General features: G+C 41.8%; 1 protein-coding gene across 1 annotated transcript in view; it reads right to left on the bottom strand.

Annotated features, from left to right (window-relative positions):
- CAMK4 (calcium/calmodulin dependent protein kinase IV) overlaps positions 1-14272 on the bottom strand; it is a 282427-nt gene that overhangs the window by 87055 nt on the left and 181100 nt on the right. Inside the window, exon 5 of the mRNA XM_065406770.1 lies at positions 7556-7628. Within this exon, the coding sequence (XP_065262842.1) occupies positions 7556-7628 (73 nt within the window). The remainder of the gene's footprint in view (positions 1-7555; positions 7629-14272) is intronic.

Genomic DNA, 14272 nt, shown 5'->3' with positions numbered 1-14272 from the left:
ATGCTGCCAGCTGGTGAGAAACTGACACCAAGCTTCTGGTGAACCTCTGGTGTGAGGTCAGTTACACCCATAATGTAGGGAAAACCAGCAGTTCTAAGAGGAAATTTCCAAACAGCTGGCAGCAGGAGGATTCAGCAGATAGGATCTCATTGCAGGAGAAAAATGAGACTCCTGAAGACCATGTACAGGAAAGTCAAGGATCACAATGCCACACCTGGCATATTACCAAAATTGTGCCCATTCAACAAAGCGTTTGACTGGATGTTTGGCCCCACCCCAAGCACAGACCACACTTTCCTGCTGGATGGGCTTTTGAAGGAGGAAGAGGTCATAGAGGAAGTAAGGCAGCCTCAGCAGAGACTAGAGGCAAAGGGAGTACCCACACAGAGCTGATGCCTGCCCGTATGCCACTTCGGGGCATACTCAGGAGTTTCTTGCGCCAGACCCCCAGGAACTCTACAAGGAAGAGGTGACCCAGGATGATCTGACATTTCTGCAGTTGGGTAGGAAGCAGAGTGTGTAGAGACGTTTGCTATTGTTATTAGTGATATTACACGATGGGGGTGGGGCTTTGCCTGTTTAAGGCCAATCTCATTAATGATGGTACATGCTGTGGGCTGGGGCTGGCTTGCCAAGCTTCAGTGGAAGGCAGAATCTGCTCCATTTTGCCTTTATCCCTCTTCATCTCCTCCCCACACCCTAACCCCTATGAGTCAAGATGGATTCCAAGAGGAAGAGATGGGGGAGAATTAAACACGCAGACAGTGATTTGCTGTGGCACAAATTACTGTGCAAAGCAGGGATTATTAACTACAAGCAGAGCAATGCCCGCAAATGCAGGGACATGGGTGGCACAGGCATATATATTTTACTTGGTCCTTTTTCTCACATTGACATTAGCATTAAAGCTTATTCAGAGGCAGCCTAGATATTAAGTCCACTGCGTTACCTGTGTTGGTATTAAGTCCAGAGGACTTGCAAAGTCTCACAATACCACAGTGAAGGGCTGCTGCTGCAGATGAAGAGGGGATTGTGGTGGAAAGGTACATCTGTGGTATTTCTAAGCAGCTGCATCCTAGTTTATGTTTGCCCAAATTTACTCCACTCCTGTGTTATACCTTTCTGAAGAGCCCATTATTAAATAGCTGTTCCCATGTTGGTACTTACAAACTATAATCAAGTCACCCCATAACTTTCTCTTTGTTAAACTAAATAGATTAAACTTTGTGAGTCTATTGTTGTAAGGCAGGTTTTCTAATCCTTTAATCATTCTCATGGCTCTTTTCTGAACCCTCTCCAATTTATCAACATCCTTCTTGAATTAGGGACATGAGAATTGGCCATCGTATTCCAGCAGCGGTTGCACCAGTGTCAAATAAAGAGGTAAAAACATCTCTACTCTTACTTGAGATTCCCCTGTTTATACATCCATTAGCCCCTGTGGCTATAGTCCCAAATCTCATTCCTAGCAGTCTCTGCTTTCCCGAGCATTCCCCTCTCTGCAACTTCCAGCTGCTCTTTATAGGGGAATCACCTGACCCCTCTCAGGTGTACCTCTTTCAGGAATCAGGGCCGGGGAGCCCAGACCGTCTATCCCTTACAGGGAAAGCCACCCTGTTACCATAACATATGGCAAATAGTGCTGAGGCAGCAGAATAATTAATGTACAATACAGGAATGCTGCTATTCTTGCAGAGGACAGGATATGGATTCAAACTACAAATTCATCACATTTAGAGGAAGGCTGGAAAGCAAACAGAAGCAGAAACTAGCAGAAGCCCTGGATCCCCTAACACTGAACAACGGAAGCCAGTCTGTATTTTCTCTTCCTCTTACCAAGATTTTGTGCTGTGCCAGAGGTATAGCACAGAACATGTAGCCTAGGCCACTCTGGCGACAGGAGAGGTCCTGTTGTAACTGCATATCCTCCCAAACCACGGAAACAAGCAGTTCAGTCATTTATTACCCCATCTACACTCCACTTATCAGTTTTCCTCTACAGCCTCAACTTTCTTCTTTCCACCACCCCAGAGTTCAGGTCTTCACCCTCATCTTGAGCCACTAATGGGCCTCCTCGGCCTGCAGCCAGGTTATGGGCAATATATTGTGTTTTGATTATTATTATAATATATTTAAACACTGCATACATTTATTACATAATATAACACACATATAAATCCCCTTTTATAGTACATTGAATAATTTTATAGTAAAACATGATGTATTCCATTAAATCAGTTTTATGTTAGACAAATATATTGTACTTTTCTTGTTTTAAACATGCGTGGTCTTCCCTTCCATCCTGCTCTGTTTTCAGAGAACATTTTGTTCTGTGTATTTTCTACAGTTGGATAAATTATATATAAGAAAATAAACTTATTTAATGAGTTTAGCCCATTTTTCTGTTGATGAACAATCCACAAACTGATCACCCTTTTTCAGAATTAGTTACTGATGATACTTTGTTCAATTGCTTTCCCAACCAAAGTCTAACCTAGATATTATCCTCAAATTGAGCACTGCTATTTTTTAATATTTGTTATGTCTCATAAAAGTCACATATTTATGTTTCTGCTGTCTGATTGGATGACAAACCAGGAAAAGCACATAGTGAATCAGATTTCACAAACACGATCACAAATACATTTCCCCACTATCTGGCCAGCTGTAGTGCTTTCTATCCAATAACTGGATTAACAAAAGATTCCACAGACTAGTTTCCCATAAAACATATATCTGAGGATTTAACTTTTATTCATTGACAAGGACATCTAATCTCTGGACCCATCCTCTGATAACAGTAATCAAAACACTATTCTGCAAAACTTATATTTTATAACATTTATTAACCTATATTTACTTTGATGATTGTGTTTAGAAATGTCACCTTTTGATTGGAAACGATATGCATTCCAAAAATTCACTTCTTTTGCAAGGTCAAAATTGCAGTACTTTGGCCTCCATTTCACACACCAGAGGTACAGAAAGAAAAATCAATATAATCAGTTTACTGAGTTGTATTTATCAAGCTGAAAAGGAATTGTTTTCAGAGAGATGCACTATCTACAGAGAACAGAAAAACAATGTGAACCTATTGTTTAACGTGGCTTATTTAAAAGAAAGTGTAGACAAGACAATCACTGCGGGCCCAATTATCTCACTTTTACTCATGTAGGAAAATCCTGGCCCCACTGACGTCAATGGCAAAACTCTCAATGACTTCAAAAAGGGGGCAGGATTTCACCCTCAGTGAATAGTTTCACTGAATATGGGTGGCAAAATCTAGTTTTAGCAGAACTTGTCAATACTTGTGAAACTTAGATGACCACCACATTTTTTATACTGTGTCCCTTTTTTTCCCTCTGCTTCCCCTTCTGATTCTGCTACCCAGACACCTGTGTGTTAATCCAAGAGAACAAGTGAAATTTTTCATATGGAGCCTGAAGCCCTGGATATCTACCAAGCAAAAGGGTGGTTAGCTCATTGCTTATGGGATAAATACATCACCTTCCCAATGTGGTTAAGAATCTTTAATATGAGGCAGAAGATCTGAAGTTATTATACAGTAAAAGTGTGTTTCAACAAAGCTCCATGACAATTTTAATGCAATAAAAATGAGGAAATCCTCAGAGCACCTCAATTTCTATGAAACCGTTATGAAATCTAGACCTGTGAATTGCCTTGTCTCAGCTAAACTCTATTAACACAGAGGAAATAAAATCTTTGTTAAGGTGGAGTTAAGGTTCCAGGTACTTCATAGTGCCCTTTACATACCTTGTAACCTTCTAGAATGTGAGGGGAATATTTCAAAAACTCAGATGTTGGGAAACTAGGAAATGCTGAGTTCTAAGCCCCCTTAAAAGCATCAGTGTACTATAACAAGCAAAATACGAATGTAAGAAAACCAGTCAATACAGTTAAGGTTGTGGTAAGTAGGAAGTGTCAACGTAACTGCCCCTCGTGGGGCTGGCAACAGGAAACAGCACAGTAATTTATCTGTCCCATCAATTTCTGTATATCCATCACAACCCGAAATCATCATTCCTATCAATGCACTTCCATGGGCCATCACAGTGGTCTATGCTGCACCACTGATCTGGGAAGTAGTTGCAAATGGTTGGCAGAGATCACACTACACAAGAAAACCACTTAAGAAGGAGTAAGGTGCTGCTGAGCTCCTCCTTAGGGCAGGAATGAAAGGAGGCAGGGTTAAAGTTGTGTGATTGTGGTGCATAGGAACTGTCACTAACTCTGTATTGCCTGGTTTTCTAAAGTTGGTGTTTTGTTTTTTCTTATAACACTAATGATCTTGTAAATGGAACCTTAATGTTATATTTTCTGGTTGCAGAATATCTGAGCTTTTGGTATTGACATATCATTTCTAGAAGAACACAACATGCACAGGGCATTGCGGAGTGTCTGGAATGTTATTCCACATAAAACATGTTTTTGCATGTTAACTTCACCATTAGAAAAAAAGTGAGTGTAATGAAAGGGGCTTGGTTCAGAAATATCTTTGCAGGGGCCTGGGCTGGCTTTCTTGGAGCTGCTAAGCACCCCGTTCTTGCTGATAGGGGGATATATGAGTTATGAACGGCACAGAAATTAACAGCAGTGATTAGAAGACAAAACTTGAACTGGTCTCTTGGCCCCTAGTCCAGGACAGCTTTCCTTAAGCTACACAATGTTTGTGGGGAACTCAGTCTCCCTTTCTCACCCCACACTAGCTGGAAGACTGTGTACAGTGGTATTGGTCCATGCAGGACTGCAGTGGTCTCACTATTGCTACACTACTCCATGGAACCAGAAATAAAATCTAGCAACTTATTAATTTGATTCAGAGCCTTGTTCTGGTACTGGACACTAGATCTCAGCAGGGACAGTCCAGGGAGCCGAGGAAGTTTCATGTGGTTATTGCCCATGGTTTTTTCCCCATATTTCTGCACAAGAAACCATTATAAGACCATTGAAATTTTAGGAGTATACAATATGGGGAAGAGGGCTGTCTCTTTGAGAACTCCTTGACCAAATGACTAAATTTGCACCACAAACTTTACCCTGGGCCCCTAGGTGCCCATCTGGGGTCACCCTGCAGGTTTATTTTTGAGAGGGTTGAGAATTTAGCTTTAATCAGACATTCTGTTGCAAACTAAACTACTTGTCTCCCCATAATCCATTTTGCTTGTATGTTCTCTATTGACCAGTCCCCTAAGGTTGTATGTGATTGTTTAGAGACCTCTACATACATGTCAGCATACATGAAGGAACATTTAGCAAGAAGAAGAAAGTCAAGGAAAGTGTGGGCCCCTTACTGAATGAAGGAGGCAACCTAGTGACAGAGGATGTGGAAAAAGCTAATGTACTCAATGCTTTTTTTGCCTCTGCCTTCACGAACAAGATGAGCTCCCAGACTGCTGCACTGGGCAGCACAGCATGGGGAGGAGGTGACCAGCCCTCTGTGGAGAAAGAAGTGGTTCAGGACTATTTAGAAAAGCTGGACGAGCACAAGTCCATGGGGCCGGATGCGCTGCATCCGAGGGTGCTAAAGGAGCTGGCGGATGTGATTGCAGAGCCATTGGCCATTATCTTTGAAAACTCATGGCGATCGGGGGAGGTCCTGGATGACTGGAAAAAGGCTAATGTAGTGCCCATCTTTAAAAAAGGGAAGGAGGAGGATCCAGGGAACTACAGGCCAGTCAGCCTCACCTCAATCCCTGGAAAAATCATGGAGCAGGTCCTCAAGGAATCAATTCTGAAACACTTAGAGGAGAGGAAAGTGATCAGGATCAGTCAGCATAGATTCACCAAGGGCAAGTCATGCCTGACTAACCTAATTGCCTTCTATGACGAGATAACTGGCTCTGTGGATGAGGGGGAAAGCAGTGGACGTGTTATTCCTTGACTTTAGCAAAGCTTTTGATACCGTCTCCCACAGTATTCTTGCCGGCAAGTTAAAGAAGTATGGGCTGGATGAATGGACTATAAGGTGGATAGAAAGCTGGCTAGATCGTCGGGCTCAACGGGTAGTGATCATAGTGATCAATGGCTCCATGTCTAGTTGGCAGACGGTATCAAGTGGAGTGCCCCAAGGGTCGGTCCTGGGGTCGGTTTTGTTCAATATCTTCATTAATGATCTGGAGGATGGCGTGGACTGCACCCTCAGCAAGTTTGCAGATGGCACTAAACTGGGAGGAGTGGTAGATACGCTGGAGGGTAGGGATAGGATACAGAGGGACCTAGACAAATTAGAGTATTGGGCCAAAAGAAATCTGATGAGGTTCAACAAGGACAAGTGCAGAGTCCTGCACTTAGAACGGAAGAATCCCATGAACTGCTACAAACTAGAGACCGAATGGTTAGGCAGCAGTTCTGCAGAAAAGGACCTAGGGGTTACAGTGGACGAGAAGCTGGATAGGAGTCAACAGCATTTTGGGCTGTATAAGTAGGGGCATTGCCAGCAGATCGAGGGATGTGATCATTCCCCTCTATTCGACATTGGTGAGGCCTCATCTGGAGTACTGTGTCCAGGATGTGGGAAAATCGGAAAGAGTCCAGCAGAGGGCAACAAAAATTATTAGGGGGCTGGAGCACATGACTTATGAGAAGAGGCTGAAGGAACTGGGATTGTTTAGTCTGCAGAAGAGAAGAATGAGGGGGGATTTTATAGCTGCTTTCAACTACCTGAAAAGAGGTTCAAAAGAGGATGGATCTAGACTGTTCTCAGTGGTAGCAGATGATAGAACGAGGAGTAATGGTCTCAAGTTGCAGTGGGGGAGGTTTAGGTTGGATACTAGGAAAAACTTTTTCACTAGGAGGGTGGTGAAGCACTGGAATGGGTTACCTAGGGAGGTGGTGGAATCTCCTTCCTTAGAGGTTTTTAAGGTCAGGCTTGACAAAGCCCTGGCTGGGATGATTTAGTTGGGGATTGGTCCTGCTTTGAGCAAGGGGTTGGACTAGATGACCTCCTGAGGTCCCTTCCAACCCTGATATTCTAGGATTCTATGATTTGTCAGACAGTGACTGCAAGTGAAGCAAAACTTCTTTATTCATGGCTACACTCTGCAGGAAACTCCCACTCAAGTTTCCCTAACACGCCATGCAATCTTACTAATTCATTCATTCCATTAGTCTCTCAATGTTGGATGGCAAGATAATGCATTCTCTTCTGTGTAAAAAGGAATCCTAAATAAATGATAGTGATGTACTTCACAAAAATTTGAATGGAAGACTACAAAAGGGCCAGAAATCTCAAATCATTTTCTGTCCTAAATGACCTATACTGAACTTTGCAGGTTTTTGAAAATGGGTAGTGATAAAGAACATTAATTCAACTATAGCAGATGAATTATAGCATATATTGGTGTTCACTCAAGGTCACTTTTGCCTCTGAGATGTCACTACTTTCGAGGGATTGATAGAACAGTTATAGAAATGAATGTATAGACTAGTTACAAGGAACAGCTGCTTCTTTTGCACCTGCGTACTTATTAAGCAATTATTCCAAATAAATGAAAGATTATTATGTGCTGAGCCTATGATCCTAGTTAATACTTACAGCAACTGCCTCCAGGATTTGTTTAACAGCATTGGCAGCATCTCGCTCACTGTAATATCCTTTTTCCACAATCCTAGAAAGAAACCAGGAGATACTGCTCAGACTCATGGATATAGATGAGCATGCAATGTAGGTAAATGCTTCATAAAAAAATGAATCAGAAATAATCAAACTCGGACATGTCAGATAAGCTGCAATGCTCTCTGCAGAATCAAAATTGCAGATTTCTGATGGTTAAAGCTAGGTCTATACATCTGTATTTTACCTGTGGTTCCTAGTTAACATAAAAAAAAAAAGAGGATTTTAAAATACCAGTTTGTTGTGGAAGTAAAATCATAACTACTAATAAAGTCTGCAAGGGAAAGGTATTAGAACTCTATAGGATGATGAATTTTAGAAAATCAGAGCTAGCCAAATCATCTGTAACACCTTTTGGGGATGCTTTCCTATATTTATATTTAGTTTAAGCCATTCTTCTAAAAATGATGTGCCAGCCATTTGCAATGTCCCACTAAGATCTGTTCTGCACAGTCTAGCTAGGGCGTTTGGTGTTAGAATCTGAAGGCTGCAAATTATCCATGCAGCAATCTGCTGATTTGTCCTCTTTTGTTTTCCGAGTATAGAACTGGTGCTCTGTGGTTCACACAGAAACTTCACTGCAAGACTTTATTGTTCTTTAATTCATAAAGCCCAGTACGGTATGTGCATATTGCTCGTGACAATTAATAGCCTGATTTTTCAAAAGTGCTGAGGACCTGCAGCTCAGAGTGAATTCAATGGGCTTTGTTGGTGCCAGGAACCTCTGAAAAACCTGGAGACTAAATCTTCTTTTCTAACATCAATTCAAGTCTTTATTAGAGAAAAATATATTTGTTTAAAGAGTGTTCTCCTCTTTGGAAGCTTTTTAAACAATGGTACATTAATATATAAATGCCTTTTTCTTTAAATGGGTAGCAGCAATGACAGAATTTCTGGTGCCTGATTCATGGTTTCATGTTCTGGGACATTCCGGAAAACCATAAACTAACATTACTGAATGAAACAAAATATGAAAACACAGTTAAATAAGAAAATTAAATAAAGTAAATAATTGTAATCATTTAGCTTTTTGTGCTTTAAAAATTGAATTAATTTTCAAAGCCCAACACAACAAATAGGTTGCACTCAGGTCATATATTGTTACTTGAATATAAACTAGTAAACTATGTACAAAAAATTTAAAAGATTTATATCACTGAACACTTACAAAAATTCTTCATTTAAGAACCCCCCCAGTAGTTCTCTTGCCAGTATTTTCTAACTATACACAGCATTTACGACCAACAACATTTATCTCTTACAGAGTTACACCAAAGACACATTTGACCGATAGGTTTGATTATTTTATTGATTTTTAAAAGCTCAACCTGACATATACAGGTTTTTGTCTTAGATACAGTAGACAGAGGTGCATGGCTGTGTACTTTCTGTAAGATCAATGACTGCAAGCTGTGTCACTGATTTTAGTGATAAGGCAGAACAAGCTTCCATATACCTTGAGCAAGGTTGAGAATCTGATTTATTGAGGAGGGGAACACTTGGCATATGTCTTCCGCAGTATTTATTTCAGCAGCACTGTTGTGATGAGTGTGGCAATCAGAATAAGAGCCACTGTGATGGGGTGCCTGCCCCGCACTGGGCTCTAAGGGGTTAACAGAGCCCTAGGGAGGCTGCACAGGAGACAGCCAATCAGAGAAGGGCTGCAGGGAGCAGCCAAGCAGGCCCATATAAAAAGGGAGCTGCAAGGCAGAGGAGGGCAGTTCTCTGATGGGAGCTCTGGGAGGAAGGACTATCTCCGGAGGGCTGAGAGAACTGCCAGCACCCTGGACAGAGCAGTGCACCTAGCAGGGACCAGCAGAGTGAGAAACAGCTCCTGGCTGGCTGCTGGGGTTTGCAGGCTGAGGCCCTGAGGCGAGGGCAAAGAGGATGCTGGGGCCAGGAGGAAGTGGCCAGACAATTTGCTGCAGTAGCCACTAAGGGAAGTGGCTGAACAGCGGACTGCAGGTCCCCTGGAAGGGGAGAGCACAGTGTGTGGCACGGCTGGAGGGCTGTGTTGCTGAAGAGGATGCCGAAGACCTTGGAGAGATGTGGGTCCTAGAGCATGAGTGACGGTGGCAAGGCACCACCTGAAGCGGGCACACTAACATGCAGAGGTAATCCCCAAGATAGCCAGAAGAAGGCGCCAGAGTGGTGAGTGAATCCCGTTACAGTCACCCTCTGATGTGTTTCATTATGACAGCACAAGGGCTGATGAAAAAGATGCTAACTGTGTGACAAAAATTATTACATAGTACCTGGGACTTCCAGTATAATATATATGGCTATAAAAATTAACCCACCAATCAGGGTAGATCTAACAAATATGGTAGCCCTTTATTGTACCTATATAGAGTGAAAGATGGGTTTGTTTTGAATAATGTCATTTACAGTTTTATCATAGAACTGACAAGCAGAAGAGAAAAATATAGTAAAATGATAATTCAGTTTGACTGGAGGGAAAAATCCAATGAGGCAAGGATATTTTTCAATGTATTGTTTCATAGTACTGCCTAATAATCAACACTCATTCTATTCATTGTTCTTCAATGGGAGACACAATATAGTCTAAAGTGACACCCACTCATCAATGCAACAGTAAAAACAGGAACTTATAGTACTTGCTGTTTCACTAGAGAATCAGAGAAAGACTCAGTAGTTACTCATGAATTTCTGCAAAAAAATTCAACATAAGAGGAGTTTTCTTGTGGTTTAATATAGCATAGCACTGAATTATTTTTAGGTGCAGATTTTAGAACAATTTTTAAGAGCTGTAATCTTAAACACCATTTACTTTCTATGCTATTGCTTTGACTATCTGGATACATGAGGGCCAAAATTCTCTGTGTTGCCATTTTCATGCACTTGTCTTCAATAGACCACACTGTTCTAGTCCCACAGCAGCAGCTGTTCACTTCTTAAGACCAGTTCTGTATCACCAGTAAAACACATTATTTATGGGCCAGCTTCTACTGACACCCTGATACTATTAAATCAATATTAACATAATGATGGTACCAGTTTTACAAAAAAAACAAAAGTATGGAAATCCAAAGTTAAGGCTGTCATTTATGTTATCCATGAGTAAGTGTATTGCAATTTGTAAAATATACCTTATATTACATACCACAGTGACTAGAAACTCCTGTAATTCCCAGACCTTGGGACTATTAGCATTTGCAGGATCAGGGTTATAGTCGGTTATTTCAAGAAATGACGACGTTTTAGGTCTCAGATTGCTGAGAGCCTGCTATATGCTCTAGAGTCTACTGCATCAGTGATACTGAAGAACAAGAACACTAGTTCACACATATAGTAATAACCACTTTAGACCAACAGAACATAGCATCGTTTTATATAAAGTTACATCTTTCATACCAAAATTATCCCAAAGTGCTGCAAAACATTGAGTTAGAAAACTGGGAGCGTATTCACCAATGTGACTGTCATTATGCACTCAGGAATAAATTTATCTGAGGAATTGGACAGTAGGATTTGTTTAACCGACAGACAGCACGTGTTGAAGAAATAAGAGACATCACCTACACTTTTCAAGAACTGACAGAATGCTGAGATTTCATCAGTAGTGCCATGAGAAGTGGGCAGAAAAGACCTGCCTCATGCAAAGGATACAACCTCTGCCAATGTAACCCCTTCGACCTCTAGTCATTTATAGTATTTTTTAGTGTCAGCATTGAGAAAGTCCTGGTGAACATGAGAACAGCCATACTGGGTCATATCAAAGGCCCATCTAGCCCCGTACCCTGTTTTCCAACAGTGGTTGTGCCAGATGCTTCAGAGGGAATGAACAGAACATGCAATCATTGAGTGATCCATCCCTGTTGTCCTTTCCCAGCTTCTGGCACTCAGAGGCTAGGGACACCCAGAGCACGGCATTGCATCCCTGACCATCTTGGCTAATAGCCATTGATGGACCTATCCTCCATGAACTTATCTAGTTATTTTTTGAACTCTGTTATAGTTTTGGCCTTCACAACATCTGGCAACGAGTTCCACAGGTTGACTATGCGTTGTGCGAATACTTCCTTTTGTTTGTTTTAAACCTGCTGCTTATTTTTATTGGGTGACCCTTCCTTCTCGTTTCAGAGTAGCAGCCGTGTTAATCTGTATCCGCAAAAAGAACAGGAGTACTTGTGGCACCTTAGAGACTAACAAATTTATTTGAGCATAAGCTTTCGTGGGCTACAGCCCACTTCTTCGGATGCATAGAATGGAACATATATTGAGGAGATATATATACACATACAGAGAGCATGAAAAGGTGGGAGTTGTCTTACCAACTCTGAGAGGCCAATTAAGTAAGAGAAAAAACTTTTGAAGTGATAATCAAGATAACCCAGTATAGACAGTTTGATAAGAAGTGTGAGAATACTTACATGGGGAGATAGATTCAATGTTTGTAATGGCTCAGCCATTCCCAGTCTCTATTCAAGCCTAAGTTGATTGTATCTAGTTTGCATATCAATTCGAGTTCAGCAGTTTCTCGTTGGAGTCTGTTTTTGAAGCTTTTCTGTTGCAATATTGCCACCCTCAGGTCTGTTATTGAGTGACCAGACAGGTTAAAGTGTTCTCCTACTGGTTTTTGAATGTTATGATTCCTGATGTCAGATTTGTGTCCATTTATTCTTTTGTGTAGAGACTGTCCGGTTTGGCCAATGTACATGGCAGAGGGGCATTGCTGGCACATGATGGCATATATCACATTGGTAGATGTGCAGGTGAATGAGCCCCTGATGGTATGGTTGATGTGATTAGGTCCTATGATGATGTCACTTGAATAGATATGTGGACAGAGTTGGCATGGGGCTTTGTTGCAAGGATAGGTTCCTGGGTCAGTGTTTTTGTTCAGTGGTGTGTGGTTGCTGGTGAGAATTTGCTTCAGGTTGGGGAGTTGTCTGTAAGCGAGGACAGGTCTGTCTCCCAAGATCTGTGAGAGTGAGGGATCATCTTTCAGGATAGGTTGTAGATCTTTGATGATGCGCTGGAGAGGTTTTAGTTGGGGGCTGAAGGTGACAGCTAGTGGTCTGTTATTTTCTTTGTTGGGTCTGTCTTGTAGGAGGTGACTTCTGGGTACTCGTCTGGCTCTGTCAATCTGTTTTTTCACTTCAGCAGGTGGGTATTGTAGTTTTAAGAATGCTTGATAGAGATCTTGTAGGTGCTTGTTTCTGTCTGAGGGATTGGAGCAAATGCGGTTGTATCTTAGAGCTTGGCTGTAGACAATGGATCGTGTGGTGTGTCCTGGATGGAAGCTGGAGGCATGTAGGTAAGTATAGCGGTCAGTAGGTTTCTGGTATAGGGTGGTATTTATGTGACCATCGCTTATTAGCACAGTAGTGTCCAGGAAATGGACCGCTTGTGTGGACTGATCTAGGCTGAGGTTGATGGTGAGATGGAAATTATTGAAATCATGGTGGAATCCCTCAAGGGCTTCTTTTCCATGGGTCCAGATGATGATGTCATCAATGTAGCGCAAGTAGCGTAGGGGCGTTAGGGGACGAGACCTAAGGAAGCGTTGTTCTATGTCAGCCATAAAAATGTTGGCATACTGTGGGGCCATGCGGGTACCCATAGCAGTGCCGCTGACTTGAAGGTATATATTGTCCCCAAATGTGAAATAGTTGTGGGTGAGGACAAAGTCACAAATGTGAAATAGTTGTGGGTGAGGACAAAGTCACAAAGTTCAGCCTTCTTGTGTTATGTGAAGGAATAAATAACACTTCCTTATTCACTGTCTTCACATCAGTCAAGATTTTATAGATCTCCATCATACTCCCTCTTAGTCACCTCTCTTCCAAGCTGAAAATTCCCAATCTTTTTAATCTCTCCTCATTTGGAAGCTGTTCCATCCCCCTAATAATGTTTGTTGCCCTTCTCTGTACATATTCCAAATTCCAAAATATCTTTTTTGAGATGGACCAGACCAGAACTGCATACCGTATTCAAGGTGTGGGCATACCATGGATTATATAGAGGCAATATGATATTTTCTGTCTTACTATCTATGCCTTTCCTAATGATTCTTAACATTCTGTTAGCTTTGTTGACTACCACTGTACATTAAGCAGATGTTTTCAGAGAACTATCCACAATGACTTCAAGATCTTTCTTGAGTGGTAAAAGCTAACTTAGATCCATCATTTTGTATGTACAGTTGGGATTCTGTTTTCCAATGTGCATTACTTTGCATTTATCAACACTGAATTTCATCTGCCATTTTGTTGCCCAGTCACCCAGTTTTGTGAGATCCCTTTGTAACTCTTCACAGTCTGCTTTGGACTTAACTACCTTGAGTAATTCTGTACTGTCTGCAAATTTTGCCACCTCACTGAGCAGGGGGCAGAGTGGAGCTGTGGCTGGGGACAGAGCTGGGCGTGGAGCAGGGCTGGGAGGTGCTCCCACCCTATCCCCCATGCTTCACTGCGTGCCCCCTGAATGTTCCTTTTCACCCCCACAGGGAGGCATGCCCCACAGTTTGGGGACCACTGTCTTTGACACAAAATGTGATCAAAATTGCCTGAAGCACTGATCCATATTTTGGCTTAATGGTCAGCAAAATTTCAGTTTAAAAATCAAAATCATTTTATAGCTTAGGAGCCACTGATGTTGGGTTTTTTGTTTTGT

Source organism: Emys orbicularis, chromosome 6, assembly GCF_028017835.1.
Source record: "Emys orbicularis isolate rEmyOrb1 chromosome 6, rEmyOrb1.hap1, whole genome shotgun sequence".
Classification (NCBI taxonomy): Eukaryota; Metazoa; Chordata; order Testudines; family Emydidae; genus Emys; species Emys orbicularis.
This window is presented reverse-complemented; position numbering and strand designations above follow the sequence as displayed.